At 37.3% G+C, this 23,045-nt stretch overlaps 2 protein-coding genes across 5 annotated transcripts in view; one reads left to right on the top strand and one right to left on the bottom strand.

Moving 5' to 3' along the window:
* The window catches only part of LG02H12orf50 (linkage group 02 C12orf50 homolog), a 34,691-nt gene extending 27,776 nt beyond the window's left edge, over positions 1-6,915 (bottom strand). The window contains exons 1-2 of one of the 2 annotated variants that reach the window (XM_074325327.1): positions 5,091-6,915; positions 4,630-4,750 (exon numbers count right to left, since the gene is read on the bottom strand). In XM_074325327.1, coding sequence (XP_074181428.1) covers positions 4,630-4,750; positions 5,091-5,102 — 133 coding nt within the window. In that variant the 5' untranslated portion in view covers positions 5,103-6,915. The remainder of the gene's footprint in view (positions 1-4,629; positions 4,751-5,090) is intronic. The other variant, XM_074325328.1, reaches the window with a different exon arrangement.
* A 4,501-nt stretch (positions 6,916-11,416) lies between these two features.
* On the top strand, positions 11,417-22,522 carry RLIG1 (RNA 5'-phosphate and 3'-OH ligase 1). 3 transcript variants are annotated; one of them, XM_074325325.1, is made up of 8 exons: positions 11,419-11,678; positions 12,436-12,504; positions 14,410-14,527; positions 16,915-17,010; positions 17,844-17,960; positions 19,621-19,818; positions 20,834-21,003; positions 22,299-22,522. In XM_074325325.1, exons 2-8 carry the CDS (start codon positions 12,502-12,504, stop codon positions 22,485-22,487), a joined length of 891 nt encoding a protein of 296 aa, XP_074181426.1. In that variant the 5' UTR covers positions 11,419-11,678; positions 12,436-12,501; the 3' UTR covers positions 22,488-22,522. The 3 variants fall into 3 exon arrangements, with proteins under 3 accessions (XP_074181427.1, XP_074181426.1, XP_074181425.1); XM_074325324.1 differs by lacking the exon at positions 12,436-12,504 and having other exon boundaries at positions 11,420-11,678; XM_074325326.1 differs by lacking the exons at positions 12,436-12,504; positions 17,844-17,960 and having other exon boundaries at positions 11,417-11,678.
* The last annotated feature ends 523 nt before the right edge of the window (positions 22,523-23,045 follow it).

Below are 23,045 nucleotides of genomic sequence, written 5' to 3'. Positions count from 1 at the left end.
AAAATCATGAGTTTGAACATGTTAACGTGAGAAATGTCTATTAGTCATCCAAGTTAAGAGTCCAAGTGAGAAGCTGAATACAGAGATGCGAAGTTCAAGAGAGGGAGAGAGTTCTGGAATGGATATGCAGATTTGGGAGTAATTTACACATGGAACATAATCAAAGCCACGAGGCTGGATGAGATTATCAAGGAGTAGACAGAGAAGAAAAGAGAACCAAGGACTAATTTCTAGAACATTCCACATGTAAGAGGTTGGGAAAAGAGGGAAAACCAGCAAAGGAGAGTGAAAACAGAGCACTAGATAGACAGGAGTGAAACAAACAGGGTATGCTGTCCTGGAAACTAGATAAGAAAATTATATCAATGATGAAGGGGGATCAAATGTTCAAATGTGTCAACTGCTAATGGTTCAAGTTATGTAAAGACTGAGAATTGACTGCTGGATGTAACAATTTGTATATCATTGGTGAAAAAACGGCTAAATAACTTGATTTACAGGGGATTAAGAGACAGTGGGAGGGGAGGATTTTATAATGGCAAGGATAGATAACCATTTTGAGGAGAATTGCTACAAAGGGAAAGAAAAAGAAATGGGGTGGTAGCTTGTGAGAAAATGGATCAAGAGAAGTGAGAATTTTTCTTTTTTAATAATTAGAGAGATAAATATGTGCTTGTATGCTGATAGGGATGATCTAATAATAATGAAAAAATGATTATGTAGAAGAGAGAAGGAAGAATTGTTGAATCGGTGTGCTTGAGTAGATGAGAGGGAGTGAGATCTAGCCAACAAATGGAAAGACAGGCTTTAGGTAAGAGTATGAACAGCTCGGCTTTGGTAAGGAGCAAGTACAGATGGTAATAGGTGGGCAGATGTAGTGATGGAAACCTGTGGAGATTCTCATTAAAGTTTCTCAGTTCAGTAAGACAGAAGACCACCACCTGGGAGGAGGGGTAGAGGGTTTAAGGAAAAGGAAGAAGCTATGAAATAATAGTCTGGGAGAGTATGAATGAACTGGGGGAGTGTCATGTAGTATGATTGGCAGTCAGCATTAAGGTCTCATTTGAGGTTTGTGATCATGAATTTAACCCAATAAGCATGGTTGTATATTTTTCTGCAGCTATGTTCAACTGTAATGGATCCCAGCACTGAGTGAGTAGTCCCCTGAGAGTTGTGTTTAACCAGTGTTATGGCTGCCAAGCAACTACAGTGAAGCCAGAAGGGAGCAGGAATGTGGAAGGTACGGGTAAAGGACAGATTACCAGACAGAGGTGAGGGAAGCTATCCAGGGGTGAGGGATTGTGAAAAGATGCCACAATCAATGAATTGGAGGTCCCGGTGGGTTTGAAGCTATGTGTAAGTCAGGATACTAGGACTGAAATAGAAAACTAGGTCATAATGTGAAATGCATGTAATTGATATCATGGGGTAGGGGGCAGTAGTTGGCATTCAGAGTGACTAAGAGAGAGTGACATGGGGACAGAATAAGATCAATGGAGGAATTGAGCTCAAGGAACTGAGAGGTTATGGTGATGGGTAGGTCATATATTTATATACTGAAATCACCAAGAACTGACGCAAGAGTATTTTTAGAGTTACAATGAGCCAGGAGTTCATACTTTTAAAAAATGAGGAAGAAGGTCCCAGACAGACGTAGACAAAAGCAAAAACAGCAATACTGTTATATTAATAATATAGGCTGTTAACACGGCGTACAAATTTGATGGTTTTAAGCAGTGGCAGAGAACAATTTGAAATTGGCAATGAGGACCAAGGAAACCTTCTACCTCACCTCCAGGTCAAGTGGTCCTTGAGAACTGGGAGAATACAAGGCCACTACTTGGAGAGTGCTGCAGGAAAGGCAGGGTTCTCAGGGGGGAAATGACTCTTAATTATAAAGATGAAGGGAAAGTTGAAGGAAAAAGTTGAGAAAGACTTCTGCTGATACTGGAAGGTGAGAGGGGAGGATGAAAGGGACCAAGTAAGAATAGCAGTGAGCCATGTGAGAGATGGGGTTTCTGGTATGAACTGATGTGAAATAATAAAACATTCACATATTGGTCTGCTCCCCCAGTTCCTGGCACAGAGTTCCTAGAATCTTGTCATTTCCTAAGTAATAAATGCACTGGGAGCATCTTCTGATCTAATATTTGGCCTTCGACCCTGGCTCCTGACACAGAACTCCTAAATCCCTTGCAATTTCCTGGGTAACAGGAGTGCCTTTTGTGCTAAGAAACTGACTCCTGGTGGGCTCCTGGATACCTTCCGGATGGGGGCAGGTCACCAAAACTGGGATTAGAAGCTTGGAACTTTCAGTCGCCCTTTCACCTCCCCCCATGCTCTGGGAAAGAGAGAGGGACTGGAGGTTTAGTTAATAATTATGATGAAGCCTCCATAAAATCCCTAAAGAACAGAGTTCAGAGAGCTTCCAAGTTGTTGGACATATCCACGTACCACGAAGGTGGCACGCACACCCCAACTCCACAGCGACAGGGGTTCATGCGCTCTGGCCCTTCCAGACTGCCCCTGATGTATCTTCATCTGGCTGTCATCTGTATCCCGTATGATATTCTTTATTATATAATAAATGAGTAAACATAAGTAAGAGTTTCTGAGTTCTGTGAGCTAGTCTAGCAAAGGATCAGTCTAAGGACAGAGAGATCATGGGAACCTCCAATGTGTAGCCAAGGTAGTTGTGGGTAACCTAGGGACATACTACTTGCAATTGATACCTGAAGTGGGGTGCAGTCTTTTGGGATGGAGCTCCTAACCTGTGGGGTCTAAGCTAACTCTGGTTAGTGTCAGAATTGTACTGAATTGTAGGAACACCTAGCTGGTGTTACAGAAAATTGTTTGGTGTTGGGAAAACAAATCTACCCATCTGGTGTTAGAAGTGTTGTAGTAGTGTGAGAGTAAAGGAGACTCTCACGAGTGTTGTTCTTTTCCTACACACACTGACATAAATAGTCCTGGTGAATTCAAAACAGGTAAGTGGCTATGATGAGGCTGTGCTGCAGGATGAATGGGTGTGTGGGGCTCCCTGCGGTCTCCTGCAGATAGAGGAAAGGAGGTTTGAGGAAGCAGGGCATTAGCAGCCTGTAAACCCAGCTTCTCCCTTTTACAAAGGAGGTAGGTAGCTTCGGGGAAGGGTTTGATTCCAGTGCACGAATCTAGTTTTGACCCTATGAGAGAGGGGAAAGCTTACTCTGAGACTCAGCCTCAGCCTTGACACCTGTCGATGAAATTGAGACTTCTAGAAAAGCCAGAAGTTATCTTCTGACTCCCAGATTCTATCTCTAATAGAAGAGAATAACGAAATGCATCCTTACAAAAACTTAGCCCAGGGCATGTCTTACAGTGGGGAGCCGAATAATTGCCATTTATACACTCTACACTTTCTTTGCCCAGACATGAAATCTTTGTTTCCCTCCAATCCTCAAAGAGCTGGTGTGGAAGATAGTAATTTTACCCATAGACCATTAAGATTCAAAGAAACTATTAACTAGATACAAATAATTTAGTACAAGTTTCCTCATGAAATAAAATCACATCATACGTACACCAATGAAACAAAGTTAATCACTTAGTAGATGCAAAACTTTCATCCCAGTAGATTACCTTTCAGTAGTCATCTATCCACCTCCCATACATCTATCTACACATCCAATTTTACTGAGCATGCGTGCTCCAGACACTGTGCAAAGCATTGGTAAGGAAACTAGTTAGGATCCCCATCCTTGTAATGTTTATAGTCTAGTGAGGAAGAGAAACATTGACCAAGGTATTACATATGATGAATATAAGGAGGTCAAAATTTTTCAGAAAAATATAACAAGGGAACCAAATATTTAGTCAAGGATTATCTGGAGCCAAATTTTCAAATCCCAAAGGACTGACACCCTGTAGGTTTACTTCCTGAACTATTCGATCAGGAGAAATGTGGTGGCCATAGCAGGAGAATGGAGTAGCTACAACATCAGGGAATCCTGACACCCCCAGCTCATCCTAACACTACGTTATTGCCATTCACTTTCAGGGCATAGACTCACCCGCTGCCCCGCACCCCAGAACCTAGTGTAAGGCTCATCACATCTCAGAATCGCAGTATCATTTAGTTGGATTGAATTGTGCCACAGCTTTTGCAGCAATGGAATCGCATGTTTTTTACCACTGAAGTCTAAGGAAGAACCACATATGCAGTTGTTCTTGCAGAAGCCGAAATGTGCAAACCAGAGTATGCTCTTGCTCTCCCCACTTTTGAGGTAGGTTTCTGCACATTCAAAGGGGCAATGGTCAGGCTATGACCCCAGGGTCTGCCTCCAGTTGTGCGACGCTTTGCTGAGCAAGATACAGTTTCCTTCTACCTTTTCAGATGAATAAAATCCACTTTAGATACACATGGTCAGAGGAAGTTTAACTTGCTCTTGGTTCACTTCATCTTATTAGCTGCTTGATGGCTCATTCCAAACCTCATCTCACGATTCTTGATAGAACCCTCCCAAATCATCCATTGGCTATTAAACTGTATTACTCACCTTGTCATATTTTACACAATGTGTCATTCTATGCTGCCACTCCAAAACCACGTTATGACATGGCATGTCTATGTTATTCAAAAAACGTACTCACTGCTACTTGGTGGTAAAAATAATCCATTGATATTTCGAGGTTTGCTGTGATAAAAGATACAACTGATCTTCACACAGCCAAGAGGTTGAGTTTCCCAGAAGCATGAAATACTGCAGTTTTGCTAAACAAAGGAAGTAGGGGAAATGTAATGATCAGTTGCAATAGTCATAATTAATACCATGTCCTACAACACAATACAAAGTGACAAAAACTATTGTAATTACTGATTTAAGATGGCTTTCAATGTTTCTAAGCTCTGCTATCTAAAAGATGCAATGGATATTCCTGAAACATATTCCTGCATTTTTCTAAGATTTTAAATTGAGCAAAGTGAAAATGCCCAAAATTAAGTAGTGAAAAAAAAGAATTATTTTTTCTCTACTGTGTTATAAGAGTATAGCTCCATATCATTGAAAGGAGACCCTTCTAACCAACAGGCATCTGATGCTGAGTTATTCTACCTGCATCTCCATGTGTCTAAATCTGCAAAGTGGATCTAAACATTTTCCTTCTCTCCATAATGAGCACACAGTGTCATTGCCAAGGGCCTCTTGACAGTGTCGGAACCGGCACTGGGAACCCTAGAAGGAAAAGGGAAACAGTGTAGACAACTCAGTATGTCAATATTAGTTTTCAACAACAGTGGGCTGCTAATTAATTAAAGAAAATATGAGGAGATCAAATTAGAATCACACACACACACACACACACACACAAGAAAACATGCTAAAGATATAAGGCCATAAGTCTAAAAATTAACAAATGAGTCTACTTTTAGTAGTGAGACACTGACAATACAATCTAGTTAAACAGTACAACATGCCACAAGTCACTAATCAAATGCTATTTTTTGTTATCATTTAATCCGTGTGGTTCATTCAGCATAAATATATGAGACCAGTGATACTTTTGATCCAAGGACAGAACAATTTCTCTTTCTGAATAAAACCAGATACATATATTTTTTTAAATCACCAGTCATATTTTAATTGTGGAGATGATCTCTATTCCTCAATCTTTTATTAAATAAATGTTTTCTTAGTCTACGCAGATTCTGTTAAGTGCATTTATATAGGGAAAGTGAATGAAGCTTAAACTTTAGATTATTACGGAATTTTAAGTAATTATCACATTATGTTACATTACATTAAGTATACGGGCGTGCCAATAAAATGTATACACATGAGTTGTATTCATTTTTGTTATCAGTAAATATTGAGTATTACAATTTTAATACAGTTTTTTCCTTTCTTAAGATGTGTATACATTTTTTTGTCACCCTCTGTATATGTTTTTATGCCCTTGGTCTACAAAGATATGACAATTGTGCCAATACATATACACACCAACATCTTTATATACCAACAATATATAACAGATATTAGATTATTTTAATTGGCTGCTATTATTTTTTTTATTCTTTGTCTTTTACACATAGATCCAAAGTTGGAAAAACTGTAGGTCATTGTTTTTGGGGCAGAGAGGTAGGTAATATACAACAAAAATATTCCATTAAGTTCACCCTTCTTTTGACACGTTCCATGATTGTTTCTTATCTTTTACAACCCTTTTCTCCCATCTTCACTGTCTCAACCTTTCAAAAATGGATCTGTGCCTCTTGTAGCACAGGATAATACAGAGTCTAGGAAAACCAGTATTTGGCATTCTGGCTCCACTACTTGTTCATAGTCACAAAGTCAATACATTACTCACCTTCTTTGTGCCTCAGTTTCCTCATCTGTAAAAGGGGGGGGAATAAAATGCCCTCCTCACAGATTGTTGTAAAAATTATGTCAGATATAGTATTATGAATGCTATTATTATTTGTATTTATTCATGTAATTATTTATTGAGAACTTACTACCCATCAATCACTATGCTAAGTACTTGGCGATATAGCAGTGAAACAAACAAAACTCTCTGTCCACATAGAACATAAATCTATTATTGTTTTTCATCCTCGGGTTTAAACATAAGGTAATAGGCAACAGAAGTGTATCTAATTCTTACAGTGAAAGAAGTTGATTCCATTCAGGTTTCCTAGTAGAGATGAAACACCTTATACCAGACACATCATGTCTTTCACTGGGTTAATTCTGATATCAGCATGAAGCCTCAAACATTGAGTTTCTAGATTTATTTGGTTTCATTGTGATCCATTAATCCTAATCTCTTAGATTAAATATTTTCCCCCATTTAACTTAATAAACTGTAATTCATACTTGATTAATTTATTTGTATTATTTCTTTTCCTTTTTTCATGATATGTTTGCTGTTACTTTCACTTTTGACCGGAAAATTCATTAATTGGGTTAATGAATTTCAAATAAGGAATCTATTTGATATATTAACTAAGTTTGATAGTGATCTAATTTATTTGAGTTTATATAACTGAAATCACATTAACCAAACAGTGTGATATATCATATAATGTTTCAATATTAGGAATGTGATGTCTCAAAGAGCCTTAATATGGGCAAAACTATCACATGAAGATAAAAAAGCCATAGGCATGTAAATGGCATATATAAGTATATTTTCAAACAAATCAGAATTTTAAATCATCTCAGATTTCCTCAGAGAAATTCAATATACCAAAAATAAATGATAAGCTTTTACTTCTGATTTTAAATATGTAAAATATTTTACAGGAAAATAGTAAATTTTGATTCAGCAATGCAAATTATTGCCTTATCTTCCTTCATTTTATTAAAAAGCTTTAACATGTGAATACTGTAAATTGTATAATATTTACCTTCATGCATGTGGAATTAAAAAAGAAATAGCAGTCATTCCCAACTTCTGCCATTTTGAACTCTCTTGCTGCTAATCCAATGTTTTTTTTTAATATAAAAATTGCAGGGATATAAATATAAGAACTATCAGTGTGTAAGGGGGAAAAATAATTTTTTTTCCGCAGTTTTTCAGGCTATCAGTAGTATTCCTTTAAAACTGACCTCCAGTTGACAGTATATTACACAATAGATAATTCTTAAAGAAATTTAAATTAGAAGATACCTTCTCTAGCTTTGCAGAAATGTTGAAAGTGGTTGCTAGTAAGCACACACACTCAAAGTTCCAGAATTTTCCTCAGTTACCAAATCCATTGTTTGCTCATCACAAATGACCTCACATGTAACTGTAGGTTACCTTAGTGAATACTGTGCAGTATTTCTCTTACTCAATTCTAGTATGTTAACCAAAAATGGTTAGTAAAAATGAAATAGTATATTTTCTTTCAATGTTCTGATTGAATATGGAACATAAACTAGTTCATAATTTCATAACTTGAAAGTATTAAGTATTTCACAAATAAATGGCTATTTTCTAAACCTTATTTCTATATATAGTTTGAAAACAAAACTAAAACTTTAAACAGAGAAGATATTATCTATATTCCAAGACAAATTATTTAAATACGTACTCACCACTATCCACTGACATGGAGAAAAAATATTCAGATTGTGATATTACAATAGGTGTCTTAAAATAAATTAAACTACTTATTCATCTTGTAGCTATATTCCATTCATTTTTCATCCACCATAAAAGGAGGAAGAGCTTCTTCCTAAAGCAGAAAGATTCCAGAGCGCTTGCAAATTTTGAGAATTTGTTGAAAGCGAAGTGAAGTTCTCTGATTCCCAGAATGAGACATTTCAGTCAGCAGATGAGGTCTTTCTTCATCTTAGTATCTTTACTAAAAGTACTAGAACCCAGAAGAAATTAATAAAAATATCCATAGTAGGTGACTTAGAAGATGTCATTGAGATGACAGATTATACTAGATCAAAATGGGTTTTTAAATTGCTGTGTACTCTTAATTGGAAACAAAAGATCAAGACATATGGATTTCAATTTTGTCGAAGTAAAACAACTAACTTGGTATGAACTGTTTGAATACAGTGCTTTGGGGTAAAAATTGAGGAAATAAAATAAGAAACTATTGTTTGTCATAATTGTAAATAAGAGAAAATAATGAAAAGAACCAGGCAGTAGTAAAAGTAAATGAAGAAGTAAAGAGTAAAGATTTGGCTATCCACTTGAATATATTAGCAAAGAGTTATGGAAAAATCTACTATCTTGCCTTTTGCTTTGCTCTACCTTCTAACTCTACAACAAAGTATCCATCTTAAGCACACAGGATACTGGGAGAAACAACCCTAAGAATGATCTTTAAGTGGTCTTTGCCTCCAGAAAAACTCCCTCTTCACCTATCAACTTTTAGCTGCACTGGACTATTTCCAAATACTGTTACCAAGAACATTATTGTATGATTACATGTAACACCACGATTACAGCCATTGTGAAAATCCATGTTTTACATTGGGGAGAGGCTGACATGAAGTTTTTACTTCTTCAAGTATGTTGTAAACAACTATATTTCGTTAGACACAGCAAAAACAAGTCAAACTAAATGGGATTTTTTTTTTTTTTCTGTCATTGCAAAGAACAGTAAATAGATCTGTACATTTCGGTAGTCTATAGAATGACTGGAACCCTAATCTCTCTCTCCCTCTTTTTTTTTTTTTTTTTTTGTAGAATTCATTCTAGTCTTCCAGGGAAAGCTATGACCATACCCAGGAGGATTTGTACTCCCTTTAATGGAGTAATGGGAAATTTGCCTCTGCAGCTGGGAGTAGGCACAAAAATTCTGTAAACATTTTGTGTTGGCCAAGGTAAACTCACATTAAGTGACTTTCATCTTAGGTGCATGCTAGAACACTACTAATACATCAGAGAAGAAAGACTTTCTTCCAGTTTGTAATCCAATAACACCACTTTAAGTGTGGGGGCTGGTAGTTACTTCTAGATGGCTCTTCAGACATGAGAATCTGACAAAACTGCTGGCTGTTGCTGCCCATCCAGAGTGGGTAGTCGGTTTATAATTGTGAATTGGTCCTGTGGCTCTCTCCTGACTTGAACTCTTGTTTCCGCCAGAGGCTTTGCTCCAGGCACTGATGAAACCAAAGCACTGGAAGTAAAAGAGGGCTTCTTGAGGAATGATTAGCCTTGCGGCTACTATTCAGAAAGCAACTGGAATGTTTTAGAAGATGACCCTTTCTCAGAAATGACAGACTGTTGCATCTAGAAGATTCTGTGGCAGTTTGGGAAATAACAGTTGGTAGCTGTGAGGGTTAATTAATTGTTGTTCCTTAAGACTTATGAAACAAGCTGCTTTTTAGGTTTCCTTTGGAGGAACAAAAAAGTCAGTGGTTCTTGACTATAAAATGCTAAGTTTTGGGTCTCAAGATCTTGCAGCCAGCATCAGGTATACCCACTAATAAAATTTTTTTTGGCCATTGTGGGGGCAGAGCCCCAGAAAGCAGTTTCCAGGCTCTCGGCCTCACATAGACAGGTGCTGGCTCAGGTAGTAAATGGCCATCAACTGTGATTGCATGGCCATCAGCTGTGGCTAGTTGGCCGTCAGCTGTAACCAGTGAGCCATTGGCCACTAATATAACTGCTGTGGCTACGCTAGCAGAGAAAGAGTAGAGGAAAGAGGAGAGAGAATGGGGGCTAGCAAGAAGATGGCGGCTGGGCTGGCAAGAGTCGTCGGTGGGTTGCAGACAAAACGGACAGCAGGTCGCACGTCCAGTGAACCCAGCCTCCAGTGAGACCGTAGTGGTATGACTCCCCTACCTATGGCTCCGTGGGTGTTCCTTTTTGGCCTCACCATATCCTGCGTTCTTGTATGGGGAGCGGGAGCAGAGACCCCGCAGGCCTCCCTGCACGACAAATGGCTCCCGCACGACAGCCATTTTGTGTTTTCCTATGAGAACATCAAGCATAGCAGAAGAAAAAGTAACTAGTTTAAAATGGCAAATCTCTTCTTTCCTCCGTCTCCTCTGAATCCAGCAATCAAAAAACTAAACTGTTTCCAGGGATAGTTTATTCTTTGGTAACTCCCTTATGTATAGACATTCCAAGGGAGACAAAGTTGTTTATTTTTTCCAAGGGCTAGACAGCAAAATGCTGTACAGTATGGTACTTGCAGGTAAGACAATTATATAAATGAGACCTTTTCCTTGTCCAAGCACATAAAAAACGCAGTACTCAAAACTCCCCTATTGAAGATTATTAGCTTCGATGAGATGGAAAGGCAATTATTACTAAGTATTTAACGTTTATTTTATTCAGTCATCGACTCTCTTATCACTATTTGCCAATATTCTTTTGAGCAATAATCAAATAAAGATGTTTTAGCTCTGTAGTCGATTGACGACAACTACTGAAGCCATTTGGACTCTGTTGGAGCTCATAGTTAAGATAAATGAGATTTCTATGAAAAAAAAAAGAGATCAAAATCTGGTTATTGGTAGTGTGATTTTTGAGCTTTGCACTCCATAATGATCAGAACTAATGTTGCCTATATTATTGGGCACAATGAGGCATAATCCAAATGTCAATTACTTTTGCCCCAGACGTTTTAATTGTAGTGTTTTCTAACATCTTCCTGGGATATCGGTTTTCATTCGGCCTTCGGATGTCTCTGGATATTTCTAAACCTCTACACTGCTTGCCCCAGGAACTTTATTAAAGATAACAAGCAAGTAGGTTTCCTCAGAGTGGTGTTAAATCACCATGGAAATGATTCGTTATTTATAACTGGATATTTAATTTTCACAAATATCGTCGGTTACTACGTGTGGTTAAGCACACCCACCCAGAAACGGATTTGTTTTTTTATGGTCCTTAGAACCCGAGGGAACGCTCGCAGGAACGTACCTCGGAGGTATTTCGGCTTCAGCACTACAACTCCCAGAAGGCGCTGCGGCAAAGGGGCCACTTCCGGGCGGACGTCCCTGCCCCGCGCTCGGTGTTTGGGGGCGCGGGCGCTGCTGCCGTTCCTGGGCGTGAAAGTGTGAGTGGGTTGAGCGCAGCGGCCGATTCTTCTGTCCGCCAGGACCCGGCGTTCTTCAGAGGTTCGCTTTCCAGGTCCACTGCCTATTGGGCCCGCCATGAGGCGCCTGGGCTCGGTGCAGCGGAAAATGCCGTGTGTGTTTGTGACGGAAGTGAAAGAAGAGCCTTCCACCAAAAGGGAGCATCAGGTACTGAGGAGAACTGGTCCGTGTGGGCAGCCGCGCGTGGGCTTCTCTCCGCGGGGCTGGCTGCGCTTGAACCCGGAGAAGGCGCCCGGGCGCGTTGGAGCCGCCCTGTAGGCCGGGAGCGTTTGCAGGTTTCCTAGGGGAGGGATGGGGTAGGAGTCTACGCCCTGATCTCCTGGTTCGTGTATCTTCTTAGTTGCGAGGGAGGAAATCTGCAAGAGAATTTTTCTGATCAGGCGTGGAAATTGAAAACCCACATCTTAGTTAATACGCCTTTCTTCTCAGGTTACTACCTTTTGAGGAAGACCCCTTAAGTATTTACCACCGCAGCCCAAGCTTTACTTCTTTTCAAGAGTGTGGTGACAAAGTGGAGTTTTTAGAAGACTTGCTTTACCTGTTTTAAGACTTGCTTTACCTGGGAACCGCCGTCAGTGTTGACAACCAGCCTAATTAGGTCACTAAAGATCGGACCTCATAGTTGTTACCAGTAATTATCTACTTCACTCTAATTTTGGTGTTCCCATCTCAAGGTTTGCTGTGCTCCCAGCACCGTGTTTTACACACAGAGGGGCCTTAGTAAATACTGGTGAATGGTTAGTAACCTGTATCAGGACTTGACTATGTAGCCAAGACCTTGATAGCAGAATCCCCAGTTACGAGTTGAGTGCTTCCAACTCCTCATACAAAATCAGCAGGTACATTTGACATCGACCTCCAGCCCTCTGACATTATTCACGCTGGCCTTCTCCTTATCTTCCAGACTAAAAAGACCTTTAAGGCGTAGACCACCAAGTTATCTCTAGTTCCAGTTTCTAAGACCAGACACATGGTAGGCACTAGATAAGTATTTGCTGAGTTAAAGAATGAACCCTGGAGTCATTTTATCCCAGTTTTCCATTCACTTGATGCTTTATACCTTACAACATCTCATTCTGTCCTCCTTTCAACTGTCATCACTGTTGTTATGGTTCTTAGTATTTTATGCCCTACTTATTATTGCACCACCTGATTGTTCTTTTTTGCCACCAGAATGATCATTATTATGTTCTTTCCTAGTCAAAACCCTACAGTTGCTACTGGAGTAATTATCAAGGTTTTATTTTTTTTAAGCTCTGATAAACCTAATATATACATGACACATCGCCATCACTGGAGCTGTGATTCTCAACTCTGTATGCTGGGTGGGGGTATAGTTTGTAAAAGTACCTTCTACCAGGAAAACTAAACCCCTTGTCTCGTCCCTCTGCAGTTAAGAATAGCTTACAGTATTGCTTATAGCATAGCTTACAATTCCTTAACTATAATTCAATGCTTCCTGTTCATCAGGCCCCATCTACTCTCTCACCTAACTTAGTGGGAATTCTCTGTTCTAGCAAAGTCCTTTTAATCCTGTTAGCATACCAGGCACAATCCTGTCTCTGTATTTTTACTTATGGTATGAACGCTGCCTGGATCACCTCCAGAATTTTTTATTTTTTGAATCAGACCTTCTCTATAAACTCCTTGTTATCCCAGTGATTTTGCCTACCCAGAAATTGTAGAGGACCACTCTATTCTCTATTCGTTTTTATACACACATGCCTTATTTTTCCAGTCATATCTCACAGTCTTTAATGGCAGGTAGAGAAGGTATCTCTTGTAACTCTTGTTGTCCTTTGGCCACGTCCATAGCAGAGGGTGGTAGATAACTTATTCTTATGGAAGGGATATTTATACTCCTCAGGAGCTCCATGAGCAGAGTGGTCTCCTCCCTAGGATCTTTGATAAATCTGCACACACACACACACACACACACTCACGCTCACTATTGGGCTAAACCTTCTTAGTTCTACCACCACAAGTTAAATTGATATCCTCTGATTCTTATGTCATAAGTTAGTGATAAATCTCCCAGTCATTCAGTTTTATCTTAAAAGTACTGAATCAGTACCAGAATGGGGCTACTGTCTTAAGTTTACTCAACTCTAAAACTTCCATTTACAGTCTTAAGCCTGTACATACCGGTATAATGTTTATATTGTGCAGTGTTTTTTCACATTATGTAAGATGAATGTTACATCGAATAATTTAGACTATAAGACAGTGACTTAAGCCTTACGCAAAAATAGAAACACAGATGAAAAGTTGGTAGGAATCGTAGAAACAGTCTTTCCCTCCATTCTTGATCCTCTTTTGTCTTGTCTTCCTGTCAGTAGAAAAGCCATAAATACGCAAACAGTTTGCTACTAATAAAGCTGAAAGGGTCCCTGTTTGTTTTTCTCTTTAGCACTTACCACACCTAACATCGTATTACATTTTGTTACTGTTGTCTCCCTTGTTAAAATGAAAATTCCACCAAAGTCAGGGACTTTTTTGTTCACCTGTATATTCCCTACGCCCGAGGGCAATGCTTAACCCATTTGGCAAATAATTGTCAAGTAAATGATTGAATACACTGAACATCTATGTTAAGGATGCAGCACTGCTAGGAAGGTTCCTGGTGTCAAGCTTATTATGGTGGAAAAGAAACGTGAATAATTAAAAATCTGTGTGGAAAAACAGGTATTGCTGTGATAGCATAGAAAGGAGGAGGTGATTCCTGAGAACTTCACCGACAAAATATTTTTAAATTGTCTTGTAGAATAAACAGGAGATTGCCCCTTAGAACTAGTGAAATTAAAAACAGTCCAGGTGAGAGTGTTGAAGGCATGGATGCTCTCTGTGTTCAACCAGTTTTCTCTTTCTCTCTTTTAAGCCATTTAAAGTTTTGGCAACTGAAACTATAAGTCACAAGGCATTAGATGCAGATATACACAGTGCAATTCCAACAGAAAAAGTGGATGGAACGTGTTGTTATGTTACTACCTACAAAGGTAAAATAAAACTATACTATAAGTGTTTATGTTTCTTAATCACTTTACAAACTATATGTATATCTGAAATGGGGCATTTGCTCTTCATAAATCCTTGGAAACCTAAGTATAAGTGCAAAGTAATAAAATCATAATTGTTATTTATTACATCGGTGTACCTCTCTCCTTTCTTGGGGGAGGAAAGGAAGGTAAGTAATGTGTATTTAATACCCATTTAAAGGCCATACAGTATTATAATAGCTTTATATGTGTTATCTCTGATTTGCACAATAAATTCTGTGGTTCACAGATACAGAATGTGAGACTCAGAGAATTTAAGTAATTTGTCTAAGACCATATAATTAATGAATGGCTGAACTGGTGATGGGACCTGGGTTTGTGTGACCCTACAGCAGATCCCAGTGCTGATTCCATTGGTTGTTATTACTACTAATCTCTTTGATTTGTTTTAATAACTTGAAAAGAGGAAGAAACTGAAATAGAAATTGTCAACTGTGTTAAGGGAAAAAGTGTTTGAAAAGGGGAAATATTGTTTGTGATTTCTTTTGGATAGTGAAATTACCTCTCAATTCCAGCAGGAGAGGTAGAACAGTTAAATGCAAATTAGACACATTTCTGGTATTAGGAATTATCGTCGTTATATAAAAATGAAAAACAGTTTTTCATTTTTAATTGTGATAAAATACACATAAAATTTACCATCTTCATCATTTTTAAGTGTCCAGTCCAGTGGTATGTATAGTTCACCTTGTGGTACTGCTGTCATCACCCTTGATTACCACCAGAACTCCTTCCGTCTTGCAAAACTGAAACCATGTTCCCATTAAACAACTCACCATTCCCCCTCCGTCCACCATTCTACTTTGTCTCTATGATTTTGACTACTCTGGGTACCTCATATAAGTGGAATCATCCTGGATTTGTCTCTTTGTGACTGCCTATTTCACTTAGCATGATGTCCTGAAAGTTCATCCATGTTGTAGTACATCAGAATTTCCTTCCTTTTTAAGGCTGAGTGATAGTTGGTATTTTGTTTATCCGTTCGTTCACTAGCGCATACTTGGGCTGCTTCCACCTTTTGGCTGTTGTGAACAATGCTATGAACGTGGTGTAAAAAATACCTCTTCGAGACCCTGCTTCCAGTTCTTTTGGGTATATACCCAAAAGTGGAATTGCTGGGTCATATGGTAGTTCTGGTTTTAATTTTTTGAGAACTTCCGTTCTGTATTCCTTAGAAGTTGCACCATTTACATTCCCACCAACAGTGCACAGGGTTCGAATTTCTCCACATCTCACCCACACTTGTTATTTACTATATATATATATTTTTTTTAAATAGTAGCCATCTTAATGTATGTGAGTGAAATGAAATTTTGGTTTACTAGTAAAAAGAACCTAAGGTCCATTCAACCAGAAATGACAATATTAATTTTAATCTAGTTCTTCTATATTTATATTAAGAAACTTCAGTGTCCATCATTGTGTGTGATTATGTATAATGATGGCAGTTGAGTAAGTTGGATTGCTAAAGAAAAGTCAGAGGACCCAAAATGACAATGCTTACAAATCCAGTTTGTTACAGGTGATCGGACATAATATAGCACCAGTATTAAAAGTAAAGGTGTACATCATACCCAAAGACTATTTCACAGCAAAGGGTCAGGAGAGGTTAAGTGAAAGCTCTTGTTCCCTCCCCCTCACCCGAACGTCCAGGCCCTGGCAGGACACACTCTCTCTCAAATCAGGAACCCCCGATGTGTGCAGGGAACGCCTCTGAAACATGGAACACAAACTGGAGTCTCAGGTGGGGATTTTTGTTTCATTGGTCACAAAGGCATCTTCCTGGTAAGTAACCAGCACCAACAGCAGAGCCCTCCAGGAGTGTCACTGAGACAAGGAGCAACTCCCTGGGCTCACTGTCACTAATACAGAATGCTGTCACACTGCCCTGAAACTTCCCGTGTTACTATTAATGAAGGTTTCATGCCTTGACCAGTGGTCAGAGCCATGCAAAACAGCTTAGCCAATGTCCAGATCTTCAGGAATGAACCCTCATGTTTCAGGGAAGGTATGAATACAGTTATCTGGTTATATTTCCATTTAGTAGAGGTAGCTTCAGTTTCTCACAAATGCAACTTATAATAACAGCTTGCAATGTCCGTATGAGAGGGTCATGTTATTTGTTTAACTAAAGGTGGAAGGCTTACATCAGGTACTGCTAGGTAGGATATGTCTGTTAGACTGCATATTTCACTTTGTCTTCTAGGGTTGCTTCTCTTGGAGAAGATGACCCTACTGTTTATTGGAAAATTTTATTCTGAAAGTTTTTCAAGGTAAGTTTTATTGTTTGCCATTTAATACTTTTCCTTTTATTATTATTTTTTTAGGTCGGCCATATCTTTGGGCTCGACTAGATAGAAAACCTAACAAACTAGCTGAGAAAAGATTTAAAAATTTTCTACATTCAAAACAAAGCTCAAAAGGTTAGTGGGTCTTTTTAAAAAAGCTTTTCATGATTTAAATAGCTGAAACTTATGACATTTCTTGCTGTGCTGTTTCTGTGCATTATATCCTTTTGTATAATTTAAGCACTTTGGAAAAAGAAGTATTAGAATTGAGTATCTTTGTATGTAAAATAACATTAAAATATGTTTAGGTGTTTCCCTAACATTTCTGTGTCTCTTCATTATAGTATATCAATTTTTTAAAACATACAAATTACTATATATATATGTACATATACATACATACATATATACATATATATACATATATATACATATATATACACATATATACATATATACATATATATATATATATATATATATATATATATATATATATATATAATAATGAGCAATATATTTTGATTGCCTAAGTGACAAACATGTAATTTTATAATCAGGCACAAATCTCAAAAGATTATTAATATTTTTAATCATTAAATTAAAATACCTCTAGATATTATATAAGTAGATACATACACTCATCATTGCATATCTACTCATTCATATATATAATCTATATATTTGTATTCATAGTACATTAAAAATTCATTATAAATCTATACATACTGGAATGTTGGCTACTTTACTTAGACTGTTACCCCTATTTACAAATGCTGGTATGTCCAAATTGAAAATTTGAAAGTGTTAGTCCCCTAACCCTGAGAAGTATAGTCACACTGTAGTGATAATGGAGAATTATTATATGATACCTGATATTATGGGACTTATTAGATATTCCCACTTTGAATTTGTTCAGGATTATATATGTTTTAAAGTATCGCCACATATAAGATTATCTCTTTCAGAATTTTTTTGGAATGTTGAAGAGGACTTCAAACCTGTTCCAGAGTGCTGGATACCAGCGAAGGAAATAGAACAATTAAATGGAAATCCGATGCCTGATGAAAATGGACACATTCTTGGTATCATGAAATCTCTTCTAAAATGCAGTTTTGTGTTTACTGGGATAAAGAACAAAAGATCCATTTGATTAGAAATTATAGAATTTAATTTTAATCTGGTTCTTCAAAGTATTTAATCTGTTTAGCACACAATTTCTGAGTCTAATTTGTGTGAAGCTTAATAATTTATACTAAAGGTGTTTTGTATCAAGAATATCCTCTCAGTTTATAATTTTTTCTAAGATGGACAGTTGACTATCGATAGACTGTCAAAAATTAGTAAAGCATTGGGTGGGAGGGGCCTTGAAGATGTTAGGATAGATCAGATGATTGACCTTGTCTGAAGTGAGATAATTGAGCCTTTACATTTTAGATTGGCGCTAACAATATGTGTATATTTTTTGCAAAGATCCTAGAAGACTAATTCAGTTAAGGGAGGTGAAAATAGGTGTCTCACAAGTAGTTTTACTGGGGGTGGGAAAATATTTGCAAGTGTGCTGAGTAAAAGGGTACCCCAGATTAAGATTCAGTTTAACAGACATGTCTTGAGTACCTATAATGTGCAAAGTACTCTTAGGTTCTAGTAATACAAACATGAAGATCAGAGCCCTTGTCCTCAGAGATCTTGTAGACATTAGGGGAAATCCACCAGTAATAGTTTAAGAATAAAAAGAGTACACAAGATACAGTTGGAGGGAAGAGGAAGCATTAAGGTTCAACCTGTGATGGTTAGAGGCTTCTAAGGGGAGTGGACATCTATACAGAAGCTTGGAAACAGGAAGTTAGCTGGCAAGGAAGAGGGAGGGTCAGCTTAGGCAAACTCTCCCAAAGAGACCATGAAGTCTTTTGGAAATTTTATTTAACACTTCATTCTGGCTGGAATGTTTAGGGTGTGACATTTGAAGAGGTTATAAAAATTGAGGCTGGAGATGCGGTATTCCATGTAAAGGGATTTGAGGTTAATCCTAAAGATGATTATTAAACGGGTACAGCAGAACTAAATTTAAAATTTTAAAATAGAACTATGATTAAAATGGGTGGGTTTCACTGGAGACTAGTAGACCAACAAAGGTTATTACATTCATCTGGGTAATGAAGGCCAGAGATACGAGGGTCACAGAGGTATAAGTTCCAGTTTCTTTTTTCTGTAAAGAATTCTCCACAATGAAGTCAATCCAGGCAACAGAAGTTGGGAGGGAAATAATCATTACTTGTATTCTATCTTTCTTCAATTAATGTGGAATCAATATATCTTTAAGTAAATATTAAAACAATACAATAAACTGGAACAGTTACTGCATATAGCTGTCGTTCCTGAAACTGAACAGAAGGTAGAGAAAACTTAAAAAAATAAAAAAAAGGTTTTCATGCTGTCTTAGAATGGTGCTCAGTTGTTATTGAAAAGGCGAATTTTCTAGTAGAAGAATGGTGGGTGCTCTGTAGTGAATAATCAGATAAGTTAATTCCTCAATAGAATAAAAAATGAAACCCTATAATTAAAAAAGTGATTATGATTAAAAGAGTAGTAAAATTGGTATTTCCACTGATTTTGAAAGTGATACCTGTGTGTGATAAAACATCTAGAAGATACGGGAAATTTACCACAAAAATAAAAATTACCTCAAGTCTCAGTGCAGAGAAAAACAATATAATAAAAAACACTTTTTTCTTTAAATAACAGGTTGGGTACCAGTGGAGAAAAACAACAAACAGTATTGCTGGCATTCCTCTGTAGTTAACTATGAATTTGAACTTGCCCTGGTACTGAAGCATCATCCTGATGATCCTGGTCTTTTGGAAATCAGTGCAGTGCCACTATCAGATCTCTTAGAACAAACACTGGAGCTAATAGGAACAAATATTAATGGAAACCCATATGGTGAGTAAAGCCATTTTTCTCTTTAGTTACAGTAACTCATAAAGAGAACTGCCTAGGTTCAATTTAAACACATACACACACTAAAGAAATGACCAATGCATTTGAGTAAAGTAACCTAGGATTATAACCATTTCTATTAATTTATGTCCGTGGAGAAATTTAACCATTTTATTAATCCAAAAGGTTGATTTTAGCCTCTTGTTCTTTTCTATAACAACATTAAAGAACTATGTATGAAAGGTAATTATTCAAGTGTAAATTGAATTTTTAAAATTTAGGTGAACTGAGCTGAATGAAAATCATGATGTGCTTTTCATGGCTGGGTAATTAATTTAACATTAATTAATAACTAAGCATAAAGTAAGTAAAGAATTGGCAGTGAATAGCATATGAAGTTCTGATGAATTGAGTACAAGTCCTGAGGGCACTTTGGAGTCCATTGTTGACGGGGATGGATGAAGACAGATCCAAACACATTAAAGCTATAATGGCACAATCCTATCTAGAGCTTAGAAGCAAACTGATTGGCAGGTGGAAAGAAGCTAAGATAGTAATTATACAAGTTATCGGATATGGCATAGCTATTTGGCAAACATTGAATTATAGTTTAATGTGGTTGATGGTGTAAAGGAGGGGTTGGTGGACTTTTTCTGTAAACAGCCAGAATTTAGATTTTGTGTGCCATACCTCTGAAAAAACAGGCCATAGATGGTACTTAAATGAATGGGTGTTCCATTGAAACTATTTACAAAAATAGGCATCTGGCTGGATTTCACCCACAGGGCAGTTTGCGAAGCCCTGGTATAGAATACAGGAAGGTAGAATTTAGATATAATGGGATAAGGTGCCATTTTTGAGTGAGAGTTCTTGTATTATTTCTGTCTTCAAGGAAACCAGCTAAACTTTTTGGTAAATTTATTCTTAATATATTTTAAAGGGTTTTTTAGTTGGAGAGATAAATTTTCTCATTCTTTTTGAAACCTTTGTATGGCTAATGGAAAATTTTACCATATAGGGTTAGGAAGCAAGAAGCATCCATTACATCTTCTTATACCACATGGAGCATTTCAAATAAGAAATCTACCTACCTTGAAGCACAGTGATTTGTTGTCCTGGTTTGAAAGCTGCAGAGAGGGTAAAATCGAAGGAATAGTGTGGCACTGCAATGATGGCTGTTTAATCAAGGTAATGGCAGAAAATAGCTTGTGGAATTATGTCGTCTTACATTCCTAAAACAAAGAAATGGCACTAAAATACTCTCTACACATTGCAGTATTTCTGATGCTGCAGTAAAGAAATTTAATTTCCTCACCACATGTGCCGTCATTCTTTACGTGATGTTTTCCAACATGTATTTATTCTATGGGGATTGGTTCTTCTAGATGTGCTTCAAAATGAAAGGGATGAAAATGTTTGGAAACCCTGCGTACTGCATACTCCCTTCTTGGAAATTCACGTTGCACTTCAGTGCTCTCTGAGACATGCTGCACTAACTTAGTTTAATTTAGCATTTCCCAAACTTACTTGGTTATAGAATTAGTTAAGAATGCCAAGGGTCAGAGTATAAAGGATGAATTATTTTACACCTTGAACCCTTTCTGTCTGTCTCCTGGACTTGTCCATGATTTCTCACAGGTTCCTGAAATTTGTCATGTTCAAAACTGGACCTAGTCACATCAACCCCCTGACTCCAACAATTAATTCACTTAAGTCACAAACTTAGATAGCATTTAAACCCCACTCTCCATTACTTCATACATCCATTTATCAGTTCTTAAAGATTCTGATGATCTATTGAATCTGTGTATTTCTACCCAACCAATTAGCTGTTAATTTTAATTTAAGCCAAGATTCATGCTGGACTTATTATTTCATCCTCTTAAACGTTAATTATCAGTCTTACCCCTGCACTGTTCATTCTTCATGAATGAATGAGAATGTTACTTCCCTGCATAAAACTGTTTAATAACATTAAGACTTTTCATGATCTGGCCCCTGGAACTTGGTGGAACTGCCTCTACCCCATCTTCTAAACATCCACATTGTATATGTTGTAACCATACTTAACTAATTGCAGAAAAAAAACACACCATTATGTCACACGACATTCCCTTTGATTAGAATGCCTCCCCACCCACATTTTTCAATTGGCTAGCTTCTGTACTCAGCAACAAACTATTATTCATTAAATTTTTATGGATCCCCTGATTATGTTCCTGGCATATTTCCAGGTGCTGGAAATATAGAGTCAACAAAACAATGTCTCTGCCTTCATGAAGCTCACATTCTAATGGGGAAGATAGACAGTAAGCAAGTAAATATGTAATATGTCAGGAGGAGGACAGCTATGGGAAAAAAAAGGGTAAGATAAAGTGGAGCCTTAAATAGTGCCTGACAGATGGTAGGCACTCAAGATAAATATTTGCAAGTGAATAAAGATAATACAAGAGAAAACTGATACCCTTTTTTTCTCGTTTCAGGTCCATCGCCATCATCTTGGCTTATGCTGGCCAACTCCAGATACTTATATGAATTCAAAACCAGTAATTATCAACATGAACCCATACAAATATGACTATGCTTTTGATACTAAGTGTTTGTTTAATCATTTTTCAAAAATAGATAATCAGAAATTTGGTAGGCTCAAAGATATAATACTCGATGTGTAAACTGGAAATGCAATTAAAAACCAGCTTTATTGTTATATTTGAATCTTAAATATTCTGCCATGTTTAAAAGGTTCCTATTGTTCAGTGTCTGATGTAGCAATATATGCCTTCTAACATTTGAAGAAATGAATTTCCCAGATGCAAATATCTTCTCGGAATCTTACTTAGAATCAGCAAATGAACTTTAAAATGTAAGAAATGATAAGTTCCTCAGCTCGTACAAAGGTTGGAGTCTGTCCACTATAACTGAGGGGTAATTTAAAGACAACAATTAAACTAACAATTTTGGATAGTTTACTTTCAAAATTAAATGTTTAAGCTGAATTTAACCTAATCTTGCAGACATTTAATGAAATATGGCTCGACCTCTTATTTGTAGATATATATATATATATATATTTATAAAATCATAGGTACCTTAGATTTGAAAACCTTAACGTGTATATATAGCTAAGTATATGTAAAACCCAATTTTAAATGTTAAAATTTGTGTGAAAAGTTTATCCTCATGCTGTTTAAAACTTAAAACATTATAAATGTACAGAAATTCACCGTAGA

The sequence above is a fragment of the Rhinolophus sinicus genome, linkage group LG02, assembly GCF_036562045.2.
Source record: "Rhinolophus sinicus isolate RSC01 linkage group LG02, ASM3656204v1, whole genome shotgun sequence".
Lineage (NCBI taxonomy): Eukaryota > Metazoa > Chordata > Mammalia > Chiroptera > Rhinolophidae > Rhinolophus > Rhinolophus sinicus.
Note: the sequence above shows the minus strand (reverse complement) of the source record. Positions and strands in the feature narration are given on the sequence as shown.

Excerpts from the sequence above, each read along its gene's own strand:
- RLIG1 (XM_074325324.1), top strand. The coding sequence starts at position 11,589 with ATGAGGCGCCTGGGCTCGGTGCAGCGGAAAATGCCGTGTGTGTTTGTG. Across the intron at positions 14,528-16,914 it reads TTATGTTACTACCTACAAAG|GTCGGCCATATCTTTGGGCT; the intron begins GTAAAATAAAAC and ends TTATTTTTTTAG. Across the intron at positions 19,819-20,833 it reads TATTAATGGAAACCCATATG|GGTTAGGAAGCAAGAAGCAT; the intron begins GTGAGTAAAGCC and ends TTTACCATATAG.